The sequence below is a fragment of the Neodiprion lecontei genome, chromosome 3, assembly GCF_021901455.1.
Source record: "Neodiprion lecontei isolate iyNeoLeco1 chromosome 3, iyNeoLeco1.1, whole genome shotgun sequence".
NCBI classification, from domain to species: domain Eukaryota; kingdom Metazoa; phylum Arthropoda; class Insecta; order Hymenoptera; family Diprionidae; genus Neodiprion; species Neodiprion lecontei.
The window spans coordinates 31,713,339-31,736,350 of record NC_060262.1 but is presented as its reverse complement, the minus strand read 5'-3'; the positions used below and the strand labels follow the sequence as shown (position 1 = coordinate 31,736,350).

At 43.4% G+C, this 23,012-nt stretch overlaps 2 protein-coding genes across 3 annotated transcripts in view; one reads left to right on the top strand and one right to left on the bottom strand.

Annotated features, from left to right (window-relative positions):
- LOC107218161 (ras-related and estrogen-regulated growth inhibitor) overlaps nt 1-12,374 on the bottom strand; it is a 43,555-nt gene extending 31,181 nt beyond the window's left edge. The window contains exons 1-2 of the mRNA XM_015655938.2: nt 10,691-12,374; nt 3,801-3,857 (exon numbers count right to left, since the gene is read on the bottom strand). Of these exons, the coding sequence (XP_015511424.1) occupies nt 3,801-3,857; nt 10,691-10,751 (118 nt within the window). The 5' untranslated portion in view covers nt 10,752-12,374. The remainder of the gene's footprint in view (nt 1-3,800; nt 3,858-10,690) is intronic.
- On the top strand, nt 1,430-23,010 carry LOC107218163. 2 transcript variants are annotated; one of them, XM_046735158.1, is made up of 4 exons: nt 1,430-1,642; nt 21,086-21,314; nt 21,739-21,910; nt 22,117-23,010. In XM_046735158.1, the coding sequence occupies exons 1-4, from the start codon at nt 1,613-1,615 to the stop codon at nt 22,277-22,279; spliced, it is 594 nt and encodes a 197-aa protein (XP_046591114.1). In that variant the 5' UTR covers nt 1,430-1,612; the 3' UTR covers nt 22,280-23,010. The 2 variants fall into 2 exon arrangements, with proteins under 2 accessions (XP_046591114.1, XP_015511425.1); XM_015655939.2 differs by lacking the exon at nt 1,430-1,642 and adding an exon at nt 17,178-17,706.
- The last annotated feature ends 2 nt before the right edge of the window (nt 23,011-23,012 follow it).

The window sequence follows — 23,012 nt, the reverse complement described above, 5'->3', positions numbered from 1 at the left end:
GTAGATCTCGGGAGGCTGGTACACGCGGTAACGTGGTTCTGTTACACCGTCTGGGCAGCTGCCTCACTTCCAAAGCCGAAGATGAAAAGGTTCGGTCTCGTTTCTCCTGCGCAGCGCGGAGTCGAAGCTTATAGAAGCTGCTCGCGAAACGAAAAACGCAACGTTGATCCCTCCTCGCACCGTAGCAATACGATACGTATTGGAGAATCGTATATCGGCAAAGGATTAGCGAAGCTGCTATAACGATCGATTCTCCAACAAGGAGATTAAACTTTTTCGATCGCGTTGCAATCCTCCGGCAAATACTCAACCGAGAGTCCGGTCAATCGATAAGCAGTTTCTCCACACTCGAATGATTCCAGCCCCCTGGAGCACTCCGCACTGTATGGCGGTCCGAGAGCTGTAATTGCTAGGTCAAGAAAATCCCCGGCCTACGCCTCGGCGAGCTGATCGCTGCACGAAACCACGGGGCGTTGACACCGGGGCTTCTTCCTCACCCTCGACGCTCCCATAGGCATTCCGATTTTTCTCAAAACACTCCGAAGGCGTCCGCATCTACACACCGAAGGTGAAATAATCACGCGCACGCTACGCGGCTGGATGTTTCAGCATCGAGGCAACGCTCAGCATCGGTTATGGATAGAAACGCGAAGTGGAACTTCGTCGGCGTTGATGTGGAAGCGAAGAATTAAACCCGGTCGAACACTGGCGTCCCGTGGCAAGTCACCCACTGACCCAGAGGCGCAACCAGTTCTTGGACAATTGCAATTACGGATTGACCAATTACTCGTCCGGCTCCCCGATACGAAAAGTTTCTTCCCCAGGATCAGGATCCTCGCTCGTTCACCGAGCTGCGGATCGACTTGGCGTCTGCGGGAGGTGAACATTACGATCATAAGGTCCCTGCGGAGGCACCAAATGCTCGGGTGAGTTATGAGAGAGATCTGCATTCTGCGGGCTGTTCCTTCCACTTCATTTCTTTCCGCCGTGCCTGCAAACGCCGCAGCACGCCTCTTATTTATTTATTTATTCATTTACTTATTTTTCGTTATCAGCTCCTCCGATCTAAGCCTTTCCGCCGAGAGTTGTTGCTGCTGCTGGTGCTGCCGTTGCACTGCCCGAAGCCTAGTCGATGCTCTCCTCCGCCGTGCGATAGTCAATAAATTATCGCTCGGAAGCCTTGAACCGGAGCTTTCGAACGCGCGCAGACCACGCGGCTCTCTGAAATCTGGTAATCTCACCATTTTATCGTTGTACAGCTTGTTCCGACGCGTGTTCGTGTAACCTGTCAGGCTAATTGAATCGAATTAGTCGTTGCGCGTCATGGGTTACACAATGGGCATCGACGGTACGTGTACACACTCGCAATCGGGATTGAATGGTGACCAACGTCAGGCCGGTCGAAGACCGTCAGTAGGCCACGGATGAACCTGAACGGAAGTTCTGATGCCTTCGTGGTAATCGGCATTAACGAGAAGTTGTCAAAGATCCGAACCGCAACGTGGATCCCAGGTTGAAAAATACAATCTAACGCGCACCTACCAGCCTGACATACGAATCCTCGAACCGTGGATTCGTCCGCAGGCGGAGTGACGATGGTGCAAGTGCTTTTATGGAGGAAGAACGGGCCGACATGTCGATGGTAAGGAAACTTGAACCAGACACGAAGACTGGTTAATTGTATATGGAAGCCTGGAGTGAAGTGGACTTGGTGCCGTACGAGGACTATTCTTAGAATTGGTACAACGCAGGAAATCGGAAGACGTAGGTGTTTGTTTTATATCCTCAAGTGGTCAGACCCCGCGTTCCCCAATCTTAATTACGAGTCCGGTAATTCGGAAGGGTCGAACGATGCCGTAAGCTAACCTCGAATTATCATCGTAGCTGATCGAAGTTCCGCGAGCGTTTTTTCGGAGAGATATTTATACGCGGAGTATGCGGCACGCCTCCCCCTCCAATGAGCTATATGTAACATGCCCACCAGCTGATGGGTACCCTTAAATTTCGAAGGACCTTGAACCGACACGTATGTATAATAACGCGATATTTCCAACCGGTTGGACGGGAAAAGACTGGCGAAAGAAATGGTTACTATAAATACATTTTTAATCTGAACCAATATTTCTGCAGCTGCAAGTTTAGTCATAAATCAGGTTCCTACACTGTCATTTGCAAATAGTTTATGGTGCCGGGCTCAGAAGGGTCGTGCTGTGCACTAAAGTTTCAACATGCAACTTACAACGCGTGCCTTGTGAATTATAGCAGATGTATAGTATCTTCAATAAAGGATATTACATGCATCACCCGGGGTGTTGCCATTGCGGCGAGTCTGTTTCACCGCTCCCTGTGAAACAACGGTCACGTTATACTCATTCAACTTTGCCACCGCAAGAGCTACGCGCTAGACTCAACAATCATTTTTAGGAAGACAAGACGAAACTCTATGATATAAGATTAAAGGTGCCGCTAATGGGACAGGTAGCTCGACGAAAATAGAATTTCGGGAAAATAAATTTGTGCCGTGAAAAAAAGATAAGAATAAAAAACGAAAACCACTGACTTTTTGACACGCTTATGGTTGAGAGAAATTTTTCATCGATATATTATATATTAGTTAGCGTTGTCGTTCTAACACCTCTCGCCGTGTTTGAAACGGCAGGTGACAATTGTGATGCGCGAAGAGTGTGAAGATTGATTAATTCCGTCTCATATAGATTCGGCACTGCAGCAACGGTTCGTCATCCGAAATGATCGACTATTGATACTGTAAAAGCTGCAACATAAATTCGCAACTAGAACGTCGAATCTTTTTTTTTCACTTTGAATTGGTTCAAAACGATTACCTTTGAATTGAACCGGTTTTAAACCGTTATTATCCACGGTGAAACGAACGGAATGAAAATCATTAACCAGTCTCAAGTATATCGCGAACTTGACAAAGCGCATGATTTTAACATTGTCTAAGCTTCTTCTACAATTTCTTCACAGCTGATCGCCTTAGAACGTTGGAGAAAAATAGCTGGTACTATGTATTTTCACATCCTTGAGCCTATATACGCGCGCTTCAATTTGCTCCATTGTTTCATTATAGGGTGTGTAAGAAGTGGTTGAATATATAAACAATTAGCACTTTGAGAAACACGAATGCACGGCTGCTGCGGGAGTACCGATCTCACCCTCCATGGGAATTATCTCGAGTCGAGATAATCCAGCAATTACGAACTCGTCGATCTCGGTACTCGTTAATTTAAGTGTAAACTCTAGAATATCTCGAGTTCCCGTCCCACCCACGCTAAGAACTCTTCGAATAGTCGAGAGCATTGTGATACAACCGAACATTGTACACAGAGGCATCAGTATCAAGGCAGTCTAAAATGTCGCAAAAAAAAGCGGCAATTTTACGCTTGCACATCGCCATAGCTGGCCACCACTGACTTCAGCTAGCACATCGCGCGCATTCCAATAAAGTAACACCGTCCGGCCTCCGAGAGAAAAAACTAGATCGACTAGCTCAGGCCACGAGTTATTATATGGCTGTATCCAAGATTCGAATCGACTCCACATATAATGTCCACTTTTTCTGAATCTTCCACGAGAAATGAATGAAAAATTTTTTTTAAATAATTAAATTTATAATTATTAAAGCAGAAAAAACTTGGAAGCTGAGGATTCGGTGTGACGCCACGTTATTTCCCTTTACTTTAACTTTACTCTAACTTTATTCGATTTCTATTTCTTTTCTTTGGGATTCCATTCATTCCGTTAATTACTGAGGGTAATTTAAAAAAACGTTTACTCACCACTCGTCGAGCTGTATTCGCCGATGTATCGCCTCGTCAGGTATCGGACAACCACCGCTGAAACAGACATCAACGATTATTTAGTCACTTGAGTCGTGCGTGAAGATTAAAAATTCGACATCGGTATTGGCGGGACGAAATTGATCTGGACCTCAAAGTTTCGAAGCAAACTTATCACTGAATTTCTATAAAAAATTCGACCACGAACAATTGTGACTACAATTTAGTAGAAAGTTTAATTGTTGTACATTTGCAGAGTCTGTAAGGTATTTTCCTTCTCATCGGTATATCGACGAGAATTGACACTTTCCTTTCGTCTGAATATGCAGTTTCGTATTTGCAGGTGAACGTTGGGGATTTACATGCAAATTCACGTTGTTGTTTTTATCATTTTCGATTTTCTTTCCGACATTTTTTCACCGAGCACACGCCTTATACGGTTTTATGCGAGTGGCAACCTATCGTTAGAATGAGTATCGGCGGTCGGTTAGCATCTGTAAATCGTTTAACGCTGGAGAGAAGTTCTTGTTCGCGTTGCACCGCCGCTCTGAAGCCAGCCGAGCCAACTCGTGCGAACGTAGAGAATATACCGAGATTGGCGAACTCGCAGGGGGCGTCGCGGGTGAGTGGAAAGTTGTATCTCTCCTCTATCTCAATTTACCGGTTCACGGAAAGTTTACGACGCTGCAGAAAGAGTTCATTATCTGCCAATCTTACGCCAAGATGAGGCATTAACGATGCGCAAATGAGTAACGTTCCTCCAATACGTGTTGCCAACGCTTCTGTCAGTACACAGATACGCTTTCTAACTCATACATGGAGGTACAAAATTTCTTGATGCCGGCTGTCAAAATTCATACGCAGATACGATGATCTCAATTTAGTCAGAGAAGAAGATTATTTGACATCGTTAGTTACGCGGATTCGTTGATGCGTGTCGGACTTGCAACTCTGCAACTATATGACAAAGGAAGCGAGTAACTTTTTGCGTAACTTCCTCCTTTTGTTCCTGAACCTCTTTCCCTCTTACCGAACGAGAGAGTTCCCTGCGGGTTGTGCGACGATACTTTAAGTTGGAGCCCTGCAATTTTCCTCATTCTTTGAAGGCAGAAAATTGCACACACGTACCGATCATGAACCCTTATCGGAAGGTAATTACACGCTGTACACTACATACGGTCCGGCAATGTAACACCTCCAAAAGAGCGGATGATTTGCGGTGATCGGTTCACGATTTAACCGTGACATTGCATTGCTACGGATAATATTTTAATGCCTACCTACACACAGCGGCAACATAGATCATGAGAAAAACTCGCGGGGAGTATTTAGGTGTTGCCACGAGAGGTATGATTACTAGACAGGAAAAAAAAAAGTTGTATACCTACCTAGGTTCACGTTAGATGCCTTACGCTTCAAAGTAACCATCGCATTGATACCGATTGTAATCGCAAGCTAATGCTCCAAGCGCAAATATAAAGCAGATTGCGTAGGAAATACATCTCGTGTAAAATGCACGTTCGCCTTGTACGGAGAATGGTGTTAAAAAAAATAAAAGATAATAAGAAAAATGCGATAACGCATTGCACTGCAGATTAATTACGTGTGCTTTGGTAGAATAACGTAACAACTTTGGCGTGACGCGTTGTACGGTCGTCGTGCTTGAACGCGTTCTAATTCTACTATAATCTATAAGAATTGAAAAAATTCAATATTAAATTTTGTAATCTTATTACATGGCAGATTAGCCGCAATTATAAGTAGACTATTAACATCGAACTCGTGAATTTCGAGTATTTTTAATTCAAAATTTAACTCCACGGCGGGCGTTGAAGCTGACTCAAAGTTCGTGAAATTACTTTTTCGGTCTTCCGTGAAGAGATATTTACCCTTTGAAGCGAGGAATGCCGGCACAAAAGTGGTTACGTAGCCAAGTGTCTGCGGTTAGCGAATACGGAGGTGCGAAGTTAAAATTTCGTTAGGTCAAGTCGAGACGAGGTTTGGTGTGTGTTGCAGGAATATTTCGCCCAAGGTGTGGTTCGGGATATATTATACGCATAAACTCCGATAATGGCAGCATAAATACTTGCGGCGTTGCTGCAGGTAGAGCGAAAAATACATCTGTACAAGTAATAACTGCGGTCGTCTGAAAGCCGAACGATTCGACGCTTCTTGAAATCTGTGTTATCAATACCCGTCCGCGGTTGATACTAAATACGCTCTGTTATACTCACAGTGGAAAAACTGATCGAACAAGAAATTGTGTACATTATACGATGCCAGTTTTACAATTGATTCCGCTTGCGACTATGTAAATAAACGAGGCAGGACACTGAAATTCACGCGATACGCTTACTTCGGGAGGATAATTAGGTTTTCAGAGAATCCCGTTCGAACACCGCCAAGATATATGTGCGATCTAAAACTTTATCAGGCACGTATCCCGTTTGGATACACACAATTGAACTCCAATGATTCTTGAATCGAGCATTCCGATTAAATGTAATCCTGTGCCAAGTAAAACGGGAGCTTGTGCGGAGCTATAAATCTTGTGCCAAGTAAATGTTTTGATTATTCATTTTATGCCCAACTTGAAACTTGTGAAAAGTTGTGATCTCTGCCTTGTTCCGTCGTCGGTCGTATTACTTCGTTTATAAAAATTCATTCGGTTCATTTTGTGAGGCAAACTGGAAAATGCCACGTGACGTACGATCGTGACTACGGGCACCTCGCGAGGGCAAAGGTCAAATCGGTGCGCGTTGCACCTTGCAGCTTTATGCAATGGCATGGATATAGATACCTGTATCACTATCCGCAAAGCTGTACGGGCAAGCAGCGAGGGTCGAAATATATTTGACGAGACTTCCATATTCAAATCAGGGAGTGTGTGTACCAGCTTGGATAATTATACGGCTCGCTAGTTCTCGCAGCTACACGCGGTTTGTTTGCTCGTTTACCGATAACTGGTTATCTCTACCTTGCAGCATCCCGAGTTCTTGACCGCTCGCGTTTATTGATCTTCTCCGTAGGGAAAATGTCTCGGTATATAATTATAATTAAGAAAGTGATATTGTTAGGATGGAACTGAGTTTGTTTTTAAAGTCACGAAATTTTGTTTCTAGTACCTTTTTTTACAAATGCAGATCACAAAATTTAACTCCTTCTGTTTCGTTTCAAAGCTTTCTACAACATTCTTCACGAAATTCATCATTAACTTCTCATGATATTCTACTCGTTTTGCTAATCCCGAGATGCCGGGATCGTATGATCAGCGGATGCACGGCATCTTAATTCGACTCCTCAAGTTATTATTTCCGGATACCGTGAGTCTTATCTAATCAAGATACGCTGATGAACTCTGCAACTCCAGAAAAAATGTCGGCTTTGTTTACTACGCATTTAACTAAGACCGAGTTGAAAACAAGATGAAAAAATTTTCTGCTGATGTCACGAAAATAAGCTTATAGCGTATACATATAATATTATGTACGACACATGTTCGGCTTCATCTGGCCAATTAGCAGGACTTGACAGCAGCTGTATAAATATATTTTCAATGAAAATGTATTATCGATAATAAAAGTTCAATAAATATTGAATTGTGTAGAAAAATATTATTCTCATTGAGCTGTTCATCCGAGTTGTAGGAACGATTTATTACAATTGGAACGGTGACTGGAATAAAAATAAAGGAATGCTATGTGAATTAAACCGTGCATTAACCATTTATAGTCTCCATCGCAAGGAATTGAATAATCATGAAAATAAACCATATCATTTCTGTAGATTGCAAGTATAATTTACCGCAATGATTTGTTTTCATCAATATAAAATCTGCAGAATTAGTGACAATGAACGAGAAATTTTTGGAAACTAAAATCGCACAGTACAGCTTCAGTGTAATCAATGTTTATTAAAACAAAGTAAACTGACTTTAGCCGAAAGAGAAATTCTGACCTGGTTCATCTTCGCTTATCTTATCACACCCGACTGCAAATAACGCTGCAAATATAGCCGCCGCGGTGAATATAATGTTTGCCAAATACTCAAGCGAGGCGAGACGAGACGAACGATCGTATAAAGCAAGGGAGTAAATAAGTAGTTGTGAAGCTGAAAGGCTTAAGATGGTTGCAAGAAATCCCCGTAGAAACCGCCTACCTACTACGTACACTTGTAGTCGATCCGATCTAAAGAGCAGCGGAACGAACGAATGATAGCGTGGTCGCAGCGGTTCGAAATGAGATCGCCTATAGAACACGCTTGCGGTTCTGCACTTGCTGCAGCAGCACTGAAGCCGCGACGTGAAAAAAACTTACCGGCGCAGCTTAATTATACCGCTAATTAGCGTATTGACAATCTCTACCAGAGTATCGACTAGTATAATCGAATACAGGGCACTGGGTTCTTGGGTTAAGACCAATCGTCGGTCGATCGGGACCACGAACTCTAATGTAGATTTAAACTGCATCCGAGTCTGTCTGCATTGAAGAGGGAGTCAGGTTTTATGGTCGAGGTACTAGGATGTATAATATCGAATGCGTCAAGTTCGCATGAAGTAAACACGTGATTATAGGAAATAACTGTCAACGAGTTCCTTTTGTCGAAAGCATCATCGCCTGCGGGAATTACTGACTTTTATGAGGTAGGTATCGATTCTCTTCTTGGAATTGATTTTGCGTCAACTCTTCTAGATTGCCAAACGGCAATCGATACGATAAGAAAAGTTTGTCAATCGGCAAAGAATATGGCGAACAACGCGGTCCCGAGGCTGCGGAGGTAAGTCAACGTACGGTGAAATCGAAACTAGCTATAAAACACCGTTCTCTAAATATAGACAGAGCGGTAAAGTCAGGGCCAGGGTCAGCAGCAACGAAAGCCTGGAAAGGTATTTAACGAGGACATGCAGCGAAAGGTGATAAAGGTGTTCGGCAGCGGTTGCAGGTTCGGAATGCTCGGCTCTCGAGACTCACCAACTAATGTAAGACCAATTTGACCCCGTGGTTGAACGGAGTCACAAAAACGATCGGTCCGCTGAGTGCAGGGAACGCGGGGCGTCGATAACCATTGAAATAAGAAAAATGTGTGGAATTTTGGACTTAAAACTTTGGCTTAATGCGGACAGGAGGCAGTAGGTACCATAATACTCCGTACTCCAAATGGATATCGGATGTCTGCATCTCCCTACCTGCCGTCGGGAGCACCCTTTACGGACTATTGGGCTCAGACTGCATATCCTGCGCTCGGCCAGCCGACGACTGTGCACAAGGCGACATTCGATCGCTCATCCGGAGATCCTAATTTCACGTCAGATTCACGCCACTTTTAGGGACTCACCAACCCCTGTGGGGGGGTCTTATACGAGACGCTCAGGGATCGGTTATACGATACGTATGGGAGCGCTAAAGCGGGGATTACGTTTACGGAGCTTACAGAGGTGAGGAGCTTTAAACGCTTGCTAAATTTCATTGGAGAACGTGCGCGGTGATGTCTCATGTCCAGCTAATGATCACGACGCGGTAATTCGTGTGATGAAATTTCTTTATTGCTCCACGCACAACTACGATGACGAACGAACTGAAATGAGTTCTAAAAATCTAGAACCTCTTTCTTCACTTTCGACGGAAAAATTAGTGCCGCATTAATCTCTAAATGAGTGGGAGTGTAATGAACGAGAAAGTAGGTACCGACGTCATCGTCAAAGAAGAAGAAATTTCATTCGTTTGCTGAAGAGTCGAAAGAAAAAAAGAATAAACGAATCTGTGCGATGCAGGATTTATCTTTGAATATAAATATACATCGTGTAATCACGTGGAAAATTGAATATGAAGAAACCATCAATATGGGACCTCGAATATTGATTATGAAAGAGGCAAGAGAGAAAAATCACAGACCATAATTGAATTTGAATGTTAAACGTGATAATTTATATTCAAGTTGCACCTTCACCGTTGATAGTTCATCAGATTTTAGAACTGCTAATAAGTATATTATCCACAGTTCTGAGTTTATAATGTATGTTATATGTATAATAAATCAGTATACGGGGCTCGCGATTCGATTGTTATTCCTGAGAGGTTTTATGGTTATGCAGCAACAATAAAACGCAGTAAAATCCAGTATATGATGCACTACGGTAAAATTTGAGGCTAGATGCAGCAGACATTCGTCCGTATCAGTTTTTACCAATGTTTCCGGGACATGCTATAATAGTTATATACCAGAATTTCGACATTCTTGCAGCCCCTTAGCCCGAGCTATTGAACCAGCACTTCGTTTCACATACAATTAACACTTGTCCTGACTTCGAGGCGTGGGTATATCTACAACCTCAATAAAATTTAACAGTCACACTTTGAATCGAGTTCTCAGTCCCACAATTTTTCTGATTCAATTACCAAGTAATATCTTACCATAAGGACTGAGTTACACAAATATGGAATAAGTAAACTGTTTTCCCACAACCTGTTAGGTTAAAAATAGGAAACTGGAGGAAAGCTTGCTTTCTTTCAACGTCCGTTTTCTCTTATTACTCAATACTTGTTATTTGATTTCTAGTTCGCTAAAATCGGTGTCACAAAAGTTACAGGCAGCTGTCTTAAGAATTGAACCAGTTCGTAAATGATAGTCTCTCCTTACTGATTCTGCCGATATTATCCCTTTATGCTACTTATTAGTAGTAGTTATCTGTACTGCTCAGGTTCAAAATATGATACTCGTATTTGAGATCGCTGTTACCGTCACATCTTATAATTATTGTTTTTTCTTTAGAACAAAGTATTTGCCCAACTATCAAACATACATACAAAATCAATGAGATCGAGTTCCAAGTGAATTGCGATCGTTCGTTTTTCAGAGTACGAGATGCGAAAAGTTCAACGAGCGTTACTTACCAGATTTGCCGACTCTGGGGCCGCCGAGGACGACCACCCTGATCCTGTTGACGTTTGTCATCGACCAGGAGAGATGGGGTTGTGGTCAAGTATCGTTTGAGTCACGTGGGCGCATTCTATCTGTAGTTCTTAATCAGCGTCGAGTGTGGAGCGGTGATTAATTATCGTTGGTAGGAGGGTAGCGTTAAAAAGGAAATCTTCTCTCGCGTAGGATTCACCGATATTTATCGATCACATTATTTTGTCGTCCTGTTCGTTGTACTATACGCACTGATCCAGGGCACTGACCTATTTATAAAGGAAGCGCCGTTCCAGCAGCGTGCCGGCAATTTATAGACTTCGGGCAGGTATGGAGAACTCGAGGCGAACTCTCATACACCAACCTACCAACCAACCAACCAACCAACCTACCTACCTTGAGTCACGAATAGAGGTAATTATTTCGAACGCGGTGCAGTGTCGCCAGCAAATTACAAGTTCCTGGTTCTCGGTACATTATACATATATATATATATATTTATTTATAATACACGACTTAGCATTTGATGATGTCTGGCGTCAGCATAACGCGAAAGTCACGCCAAGTAGAAATAACGCGTCTCGAGCACCCCGACGAGCGCGACGTGCTTACATGGCAGTTAAACGCCTTGTTTACCAAACGCATACTTAATAACACAATAACCGAGCCAATTGCGTAATTGACAATCACTTACGCGACCGCTGTGTCTTTCGGCCGGATCAACGCGAAATCCGTGTTCAAACAAGTCTCGAGTTAAACGCGCGAAAAAATTCCCGCCGTTCAGTTATTCTTTGCTCCTCACTGATTCACTTCACTTTCTTCACTTTTCACTGATTTCCCACGCACTCTCTTCGTTTGACGGCACACCGGAAATTAGAAGTTTGTATTAAAACCAGGCGATTGGAGGATACGACGGGAACAGCGACGTCAATAAGTAGCTTTCAAGCTTCAATAAGTAAAAATTTACGGACTGGTAAAAGCCGGCGCGGTGTCAAAACCAGCGTCACGCCGCTTCTCGAACTTGGTCCATTCGCGTTTGGATGCTGAATGAGCGTGCGCGGTTGCGGAGCCAAGGTGCGTTCATCCGACGACGAAACGTATACGCGATCTAGGTGGGTGGGACGGAAATGTCACTCGTCGAGGATGATACAACACAACACGAGGCACTGTTGTGAAACGGTATTTACGTACGTCGCTCGATCGCTGCCAGCGTCTGTAACATGTGCGACGATAAGGTCTCGCCGTCTCCGCGACAAAGGGCGAATCTTCGATTTATAATCGTTCGAAATTGCCGATCGGTAATTCCGAGGAGAAGAAGCACGTGCCCGGGCGGACCGCGCTTGAACCAACGGCACAAGGCACACCTCACACCAACAACTCAGGATTATCGAACAGCGGCAACGGCGACAACGGCAGGTGGATTATGCGGACGAGAAGGTGCGTAAGTACGAAGCAGGTACTCGAAACATCGGTCGGACGATTCGGCTGACGCGACTCTTGCGACGCAATCGCGAACCGTCCCTCTCGCTCGCAACGCGGCAGGCGAATGCCTCTCGCAAGGCTGTGCGTGCCATCTAATATCCAGCGCACGCTTCGTTCGCTTAAGGCGCCAGTCCGCGCTGCGCAACTCAAACGCTCCCGCGCCGCCGCAGTCGGATTACGGCTAGCCGGCTACCCGGAGGTTGAGAGACACGCCGTGGCGCCCGACGGTGCCGGTATGCGCTCCGCTCCGCTCCGCGTCTCTGGCGGTGCGCAATGCAACAGGTAAAGAGTGACTCGCGAGGCTCGCGAGTCACCGGCAAAGGACCCGGCGGCGGCGAGCGTTCGCGATACCGAACCGGACGAGCCCGATCGTTTCGTACAGAATTGACGTCGCACTTTAAAACCAGTATACGAACTAAGTACTCACTCGAGCTGCTGGAGTATTTCCGGTGGTCGTTAATCGGGGGGTGTTCCTCCCTTCCGTAATCACGCCTCTGCGGTTCCGCGATCTTTAACCGGTTCGTTTTCTTCTGTTTTCCTTTTATTTTTCAATTTCTTCACCTTCGCTTACCATTTTCCTGTTTTCCTCTTTGTAATATGTGATTTTTCTTTGTTTTTCTTTTCTGTATTTTCGCTCGCCGGAGTACCACCGTACTAAATGTAGAATCACGATACCGCCTATTTGTACTCGCTAACTCGGTCGTGTTATGAAAATTTTATACTTTTCATTAAAATTCTGCATTCTTCAGGTGAAACCATATGCCGCCGGAAGCTTTCCCCTGCCCCGCCGAGTTCATGTTACATTTACTACGAGGGTTCTCAAGTTTTTGTCATTACTTGAAAAAGAATTTATTAAGATTCTGAAAAGCAGCCATTTCTTTTTTCTATTCTCAACTTTGTTTGAAACTCAAGGTTTCGTTCATCCTCGGTATGGTTTCAACGAATCGTGTCTATACTCCGGAGGAAGCTTGCACCGCTATATTTCTTTAGAAGTACTGAAATAGAAATAATTGGAAGGGCTGCTGCGCAAGGATCATGTGGCTCCGTTTGAAATAGCGTGTAACACCCTGCAGCCTGCATGCGGCATAACTGGCAAATGTACACGTATATGTACGTCTATGTTTGTGATGCCAGCTGCTACATGATTACATCTCGAATATTCAATACGTTTGAGCTCAACTGATGTTTAATTCTAACAGCATCAGGTACATCTTGAAAATCATTGCACCGAATTTGACTTTCGTAACAGCGAGAGTACACCGATCAACGGTAGCAGCAGCAACAGCAGCAGCGGCAGCTGCAGCGTCGATCGATCACGGGCAGTCGGAAATTGATTTCGACATTTTAATTATAACGAGCACCCCGTACTCTTTGAACACTTCGCTGATCCACGTTCCTCGATATAACACGATGAGCAAAAGTCTTTGCATTCAAATTAACGATAAGAATTACACCCAAGTGAAAGCCTCAGTTCAGTTATTCGCTTCATCGGTGGCTCCTGGAATGATGCACAAGACCCGGGAGTGTTGAAAAATGATTAATTATTACCGTTTGCAGCCAACTGCCGTCTATTGTAATTCATTCGACCCGAATGAAGAGTGTGAAAAAATTACCACTGATCGGTGCCTATAGATCAGTAATCACGATTCGTTCCGCGTCTGCGACTCAGATGGATCACTGAGCTGTCTATTCCTAATTAATTTTTCCCAATTCCTGTTTCGCTTTCTAATTATAGAATCCAACTGCACAGTATGAGGACTCGAAGCTGACAAGGTAGACGGCTCACGAGCATGATAATCACTACCACTCTCTGACTGCGATGTAATACGCAATTGAATATTCACACACGTATAGATAGACACATGTATAGCGAATCGAAAAATTCCTGGAGCATATCAATGCGATGTTTGACAATTGAAAGACTGTACGGACGATTAGGAGAGTAATAGTGAAGCATTTCCGAGAAAAATGCGGATGCTAGTACCGTCATTAGTGCCATTCCATTAGTCTCAGCGCCACGACTTTAGACGTGATAACGCGTCTACACCGAATGTATTCTGATCATCTCTTCCCTAACACTGTTAGAAAGAGGTCTAAATACACCGAGTGCATCCCAATGAAATAATCGCCAGTAACTTTAGAGGGACTCGGCGTGCTCTTCTTTATCAATGCGTTTGTGCAACATCTCCACGGATAAACGCAGCACTCCGGTTTTCTCATCTGAAACTGGTTGAGCTTTTGTCGGTAGGTATGCTGTCTCTATCTACAACAGCTGAAAGCCAAAGCATCGCTCGGAGGGTAAGAGGACACTGACAAAGAGGGAACTGCAACTATTCACCTTCATCACACCGTCATCATCATTGTTTATAAAACTTAATATAAACTAAAAATAAAGACAAGAATGTATATAAAGAAAGAATGATGTACGAATAAAATCTCAAACATCAAACACTGGTATTATTCATTCACAAATCGCTGATTACGATCCACAGTCGGTTTCCACAAAGCTTCTTAAATTAAACAGACTACTATTCAGGTCTACATCACGTGCTGGAAGTTTGAAATGGGTAAAAGGGTTGTAAAACTAATTCAAGCGACGCATCGTCGTTTACGTCTTTTTGAGATTAATCACACGGCGTCAAAAAATCGAACATTCATGAATCCCCACAGCATGACGCTGGGTAATCATACGATGAACATGAACAAGCATCCCGATTGTGTTAGCGGGACACGCGCTCCTCACTTTGTAATTATACAAGTGTTGATGCGTTGTGGCTTCGGCGTTATCATATTTACAACCGTCAAAGGAAGAGGACGTGAGATAACTGCATGCGATAGCTCTCAACCAAATTGATAGAAGTTATGTTACTGGAAAGCCCGGTGAATAACATGGAAAAATTTTTCCACTCCGTTAATTATTTACCAAGAAATTATTGCAGAGAAGTTTAACGGAAACGAAACTCAGAGAAGGGGACGAAATGATGGCAGTATAAGTGTAGTAAATACTTTCGCTTATTCGACTGTATACTTACAGAAATCTTTTTATTGCATACTTCGTCAAGCGCTCTTCGTCTGAGACACTGGAGCGCTTCTACAAGCTCGGCATTGGCATTTAGTACATTTTCTGGTCTGTTCGATATGTTGAGAGTCATGCCACGTCAAGGCTGTACGGACAGAATTATAAAACGACCGTGTACGAATACTCAGGACTGCAATTGTCCGAATGGAATTATCTTTTGTCCATCCAGCAAGCCATACTCACACGCTTTGACGTCCGAAATTCTTATTGCTATTCGTGGTGTTCGACAAGGAGTGACGAAATACGTGATTCACGTTCCTCAATGACCGGCCCTCTGCTGCGTGCTCGGTTAATATTGTTTCGCTCGAAACATGTGCAAGCGCTTTACAATTACGCCGGTTATGTCATAAAGCTGTAATGAGTCAGTTCACGGAGCCGGTCGCTTGATTTGTTTTGATACGACGATGCCGCGCTCCCGTTTACGAGTTGCTTAAAAATTTTTACCACAATTTTTCATCCGACTTCTTTCAAAGGGCTGCATTGAAGTTTATAGGTTTTCAGGTTCTCGACGAAACCACAGCAGTGACAGGAAACAGCGTGTTACTGACACTAGGAGTGATTAGTCATCGACGAGGAACGAAGCGGTACATTATTGAGCAGTCGACGCATATAATAAGACTGGTTTACTCGTATTTGTGCAAAACTTTGTAGCTTTCCTTTGCCGTTCAACGATCGAGTGATCCAATCATTGCGAAAATGCGTTCCCGAAATGTCCATCGAAACTACGGCTCGCCCCTAAAAACAGAGGTGGCATTAATCGACACCATTCGGATCTGTGAAAAGAATGAACCTGTTGTTTTTCACACCAGGCTCGAACTCCTGTCAATGCATTGCAACCATATCTAAAAATACGATCGCTTCGGGTCGTAACGAAGTTACATCGGGGATAAAATCTGAGAATTCCAACAGCGACCCCCGAAATAATCCTTGCTTACGATAAAATCACTCGTCACTGAAGATCACGTCTTACACGTCGTGAATCGAATAAATTGCAAACTAAACGTCAATTTCGTTATCGTTTATAAGTTATTTCACCAGCAAATTTCGCGTCAAACTAATTCAGATGTTAACAGTCTGCACATACGCAAACTATACCCGAAATTAAAATCTGAGTTTGACATAACAGCTAGCAAGCCTGGGCAATCGGCACTAATTCATGGAACACACGACTAATATCAGAGAATAGAAATTCATGAATTTATGATCCATTTAAGAATGTGACAATTGGAAAGAAATTTAAATGAATTTCTGCGGGCGCACGGTGGAATCATAAATCGGCTTTAACCGGATGCCGTCATTTCATAATTAAAAGGTTCGAAAAAAAAAAAAAACAACATACACTGATTAACTATTCCCATGCCGATAATAAAACCACAGACTGTTCAGCGGCTAGTTATAGAGTCTCAGTTTATATCGTGGAATAAAATCGAAGGTTATAGTGTGTACCTTATACCTTCCGAATGCTCGTCGAACACGTCGAGTCTGGCCAAATCGAATTTGTATTCGCTCGGCGTACAAAGTATACCTCAGAGGTTGCGGTTCCCATCAGCGGAGACAAAAGGCAAGTGTCGTTAGGTAGTTGGGTTCTCTAACTTGGCAGACAGCTGACACTACTCGTGACTCAATGTACTTTCCTCCGCACGAAATAAAACGAACGGTGTATACGCGCGTATAACCGATGCAGTAGTTCTGGGGCCATTTTCCCAGAGACCGGGCGATAAGGACAGAGACATAAACACGTGAATATAGCCTCCCGAGAAAAACTTTACGAATACTAAATTCATTTAAAGCGCTACATGCGAGTCTTCCTTAAGCTCGTCATGCGACATTACAACATTACAATAATTTGATTCTTGGTGCAAGGTCCAAGGCTACCGGAACACGAAAGTGTGCAGCTCTATTTTTTACAGTCGTACTTTGAACGGAACTGACATAGAGATACGGATTAATCAGTCGAACGGGACACGATCGTTTCCGCTGCGAGGCAGCGGGATCAGTGTAGAGAGAGAAAGAGAAAGATTGCGCGCGGGGAAAACTTATATTGATCAAACCGTTGGGATAATTGGGAAAAGTAGTAAGGCAGAGCGGAAAGTAGGAGCTTTGTGATTAGTGCTTCGATTCCCGTTTCAGGCCCTTCCTCCCTCCCTCCCTCCCTCATCCGCGCCCTTACCGTTGCCCCCATCCGAACTCCCCCCTAAAATCGTGCAGACAGACAGACCTCGTGGTTCCGATAGTAGAACGTAGCGCGTCGACGTTAGTGGACGGACAAAAATGACCTCCGCCTTCGAGCCTTTCGGCATTTACCGTGTCCGTATTTTCCTGTTCTTATTACTTACCGTTTACTTTATCAGTGAGACCGATGGCGTCTACAAGAGACGGGAGGATAAATCTAAGTGCCCGAAGGTCAAAGCTATACGCAACTTTGACACGGCTGAGGTACGTTTTGAAAAAATGTTTACTTTAATTCATTAAATACACTGTCCAATTCTCACACTTGATATTTTTGGAGTAAGTAGTTCAACTTGACGAAGGGGCCTTGAATTTATAGTTCACTCAATGTTTACACTCCCTAGATTCCAGTTTATTTTTCGATTGCAAATTCCACCACGGACTTGTTCCCAGCCTCCTCCGTCGAGCGCGGTTTTAGACTCACTTTTACGACCAGTTTAGAAACATTTTCACACGATGAGCGGTCGTTATTTCGTTCTTATTAAAAACAATAATTCGTTTGATCTTTCCTGAATAGGTACTTGAAAAATTAGTAACCGGAAAAGCTCTGCAATTTTCCTATTCGATGAACATAAATCGGATTCAAAATACTTGCAAATATCTTCGTGCATATGTATATTGATGAGTTGATTATTGACTCGGCAATCAACATTTCCGTAGTAACAGTTCTAAAATCCGCTGCAAACTCGTTTTGAGAATTTTTCAAAGTCTTCCGATTGAGATTTAATTAATGCAAGAATCGCACATGAATTATTTAGCTACAAGGGTAACGTCTTCCGGTCGAACCCATGGGCATACGCCAGTAATTTCATCAAACTATTGCGAGAAGCGTGCTATTGAACAGGTATAGAGCGTCTGTATAACACATCGATAAATTACGGCTCGCTCTATACTTGAGACAAGTCTCAAGACGAGACCGGCTTTCAAAAATGCTCACCCAGGGTCGAGAAGTTGCATCAAAAGCCAGGTTGAAATGCTTTCGAATTCCTTTCGCTTGTCTCGGGCTCCACTCCGCCTCGTTTAAAAATTGGCATTGACGAGGGGGATGATGCTTCTGCCGGGGGCTCGAGTTCGTCCCTGTGAATGCCAGCGTCAAGGGAATAGGAAAATATGAGTGAAATCGTGACTGGTAGTCAGAGTGGCGTTGCCACGTCGCGACAATGGTTAAAAATACCCATTCGATGACGAATTTGGCGTGTGGCGTTTCGGCCCGTGTACCGTTGCGCGAGACGAAGGGATGCTCTCGTTCGCCTTTGAAGAAGCTCGCTGCACTGGAACGACGCGGCGACGCATCGCCTCGTCGGGCGGAAAGTCGTCGTCTGGGAAACGTGACCTAGGGATCTCCGTTTTTACGAGCTGTAACGCGTCCGTCCGGCTATCGGAACGCGATGCATGGGTTTCAGGGCTCCAGGGTGTATCTGAGGCCACGATCTGCCCGGTCATTGATAGCGGGGATTTGTATCGAGGCGGCCGGTCGACTGGACGCGAAAATGCCCAAAGAAACCGCGCGGCGCTCATATAAAGCTTCGTTACGGCTCACTGTTCTTCGGCTACGGAAATAGACCCACTGTTGACTCTGCTGGAAATTCGAGGTTATTGGGCCAACGCGTCGACATCCCGTCGTCACTGGATTACACAGGCTCGGCCGATCCTTGAACCCCCGGCTTACCGAGACGGCATCATCGGCTCTGCCGCGATTCCTCAATTATTAGTTTACGCGAGCGTTCATCTTCAATCCGAGGCCTCGCACCGAGTACTGATAACAGCTTCGCTTGGTGTGATGATCAGCCAAGGCTGAGCCGGTGACGTAACGGACAATATCCCGACCAATTTCTAGACCGCGAACGATTATACGAGAGTAAAGTCGATTAAGATCGAATAAACTGAAGTGGGTTTATAAAAGACACGGATTTCAACTTCTGCGGATGATTCCTTTCAATCGAGGCTCGAGAAATTTTGAATGACAAGTTTCTTCAACGAAAAGATCCTTGCGATGTCGGCTGACTCTGTTACGCACGCTATCCTCGTGGTGAAAGCTTTCATCGTCTGGACTATGAGGAATGTTTGGCTCGTCGGTTTATTTTCTTCGGGAGATACGGAAAGGAGTGTTGAATGATGAATAATTTCTTGTTCGCAATGGTCCACGGAAGAATCTTTGATCGCATTGCATTGTATATATCGTTACGTAGCAATTTTATGTGTCCGTTACCGAGACTTTGGAAAATATGATTAGCTTTGATCCGAATAAATGGAGTAGGTCATATTTATACGAGTAAATTTCATTTTCGTATCTTGACGACTGACAGAGATTACATTAACCTAGTTTTTCTCTGTATAATATGGTAATATAATATATATGTTTATTCGCGATGAAAATATTCTTTATACCGATTCGTATACAATCACAGTGAGATTTAGCCTGAGCATTCATTACCCGGTGATCATAAAATATCGGCTTTATTTTTCAACGATCGTAGGTTTTCAACTGTGCAAAATTGCTTTTAAATTTCCAGCAATAACTGACCATTCATCATTGTCGAAGTGAGAGAAAAATTATCAACGATGGTGTACTTTTTGATGGAGTATAACGGTGTACCATGAATCTGAAATCCTGTTACAACTCATTTTGCAAGCTTCTACATACCCGTGGTGTTCAGTTTTCTCTAACAATAAACGTTGAATAGGAAATTCTTCTAATTTGTAAATCCGGTAATTTAATTAGCGTGTCTGGTCAGATTGCCACGTGGTGATAAGTCAAGGGTACACTTGAGTGCACTACACAATCTATACACTCGGCACAAACGTTTACATTTGAAAAAGATTGGTTCTTTGATGCAACTTGCGAAAAAATTTTTTAAAAGGGGTAAACTATTTCCTAGCCGTTACTAAAATTAATCAAACAACTATACCGAGATAAAAAAAATTTATTTATTGAATTATTAGTGGAAAAAGAGACTAAACGTTTCGCATTGTATTACATACATACCCTGCAGCATAGATCAAAATTGTTTACTAAAGTGGAGTAGTTGTATTGAGTTCCACGTGGCAAACCCTCGTGTTTTGTAATTTGTCCAAACCTGCGGTCAAACCGTGGCATTTGGAGTTTACGATTCATTTTCCCGTGCTTCAAAAGTGTTTAACGCATAGAGCGGCAGTTATTTCGGTAATACGGAGCTGCTAGAGAGCCATGTTAATGGGTGTGTCTCATTTCATACCACTCGTAAGAATTTAGTGCGAAGGATTGTACCAGAACCGAATAACGGATGATTCCGTATCGTCTAAAAGGAATTAACCAATGTTAGATTTGTATCGGCACTTGAAAAATATAAGCTGTAGCGATATCGGGAAATTCATCAACACGCTGCAGCTAATACCCCAAGACACCGCGTCGGATTCACAAAAGTCCCGTCCCGGAATTTGTTAAATTTGTCACGAAGTACAGAGAAATTATTTAAATTCAAATATAGGTTTTCCGATACGTCTGTCACATTGCAGCTTTTTCTACTTTCCCTCGCACCATTAAACTTCCCCCAATATATTAAATAATCCTAATTCTTACCGAATGAATTTTCACCGTACGCCACAGTTCTTGGGATATTGGTACATCGTCCAGTACTATGCAAGCTCGGAGGAAGCTCTGGATTACAGATGCATGCGAGCCGAGCTGTCCGTCTCTTCGGAGATCGCCGAAGTGACGATGAACTTCACCTACAGTTTTGCCGACGATCCAATCAACGAACAGCTCGGTGGAAACATCACCTGGAAAATACCTTCGCCGGATTTCCCTGCGCACTGGGTCCACGCCGAAGACACATGTGAGAACTACACGTACCGTTGCAATTTCGTAGGGCAGCTTTTTCTCCCTCGCGAGGCTTTACCCGAAATTTCTCGGCTATGATTTTATGCTCAGAATTAGTTACCGGCGCCACGAGGGCCGAGATTTTTACCCAACATCACGTAGCAGCGCGGCTGTTAATAACTGCGAATCGGGAACAAGTTGAAACTAACGAGCCTGCGGTATTTTGGCAAAAATATTTTATGCTTCGGTAAAACGATTCGAGCGGGTATTGTGTTTGTGAAAATTTACTGGCGCCAGAAGCGCCCCTCTCTCTACTGACAAGGGCGCGAGTCAAGGCCGTTAATTTTACGGATCTCAATTCTTTCACGCGTCTAAATAAAATGTTATATATTAATGATAAATTTCCCGCGCATTGATATCGTGACAATTGTTATCGACAGACGAAGGGATATACAACACGTACGTACTCGATTCCGACTACAAGTCTTGGGCCTTACTGATGCATTGCGCCGAGAAAAGCAAGAGCCCTCGATACCTATCCAGCTTCATTATGAGCCGGGATCCTCAACTTGGGGTCAACGTCATCTCTTATCTCCGAGAGAAACTCCCCAGGTTGGAAATAGTTATCAACCTAAGTGTATATTAGATTTGCAGTTAAGTTCAGGAAAATTTTCAAGCGGAATAACTCTTTTGACTGACTTACGAATCGATGATGAAAAGTTTGGTGGAATTGACAAATCTTTGCCACGATTCCGATGATGTAATATAAATGCGAATCAAGTCCCTGATTAGCCTGATCCAAAAAATTTTATCAACAGGTATGACATCGACCTGGAGTACATGTTCCCGATGTCTCAAGAAAATTGCACGACTGTGGATCCAGGAATCGGACTACTGATGCCACCTCCGGTACGCGTCGTGTCGAAGAGGCGAAACGGGGGGCGGCGACATCCGTTGAAGAGGAAAAATCGTCGCTTCTAATTACCTGTGAACTGCTATAATGCCGCAGCCTTGAATGAGAGAGTTTAATTAGTATTAGTTTTTGAATTTTGCAAAGGTTTGATTCACAAGTCCTTGACGATTACACGTATTAGCGGAATAACGAAATTGTCGAGAAGAGGTTTGATACATTGCTTCGAATTCCCCCGTTAATTGGAACCAATTAATAATCGACCCGTGTTGTTACCCCGGATTTGCTCAAATCGTTTGGGCATTGCTCCCTAGAACTGTACAATAACAAGCTATTGTTTTAACAGCTGTTAGTAGATGCCGGAATTATAATTAGTTATGGCTAAATGCGTATAAATAAATCGAGGTAATATATGAAGTGGGAATATTGCCGTTTGTAAATGGATGTAATTATTCACAGAGTGTAATAAGTCGGATCTTGTAATATGTACTATAATATTCGTAATTATTATATAGATAATAATAATGATAATAATAATCACGATAATGATAATGATAATAATGATAATACCACCTGACAGAAGTGAAAACACTATAATTCCAATTTCCAAAACAGCGTTTCTCTCTGCTTGTAAAAGATCTGCCTTTTCGTGCCGATATCTTCACGACGATTATGCAAGTGCAGGCATATCGACAAGACTAACTTGATCAATGATCGTTTCTACGCAAAATAATTTCAGCATTAGCAAGAGGATCTGAAAACTAATCACACTCATTGCAAAGGAGAACACAAATTTTCATCATC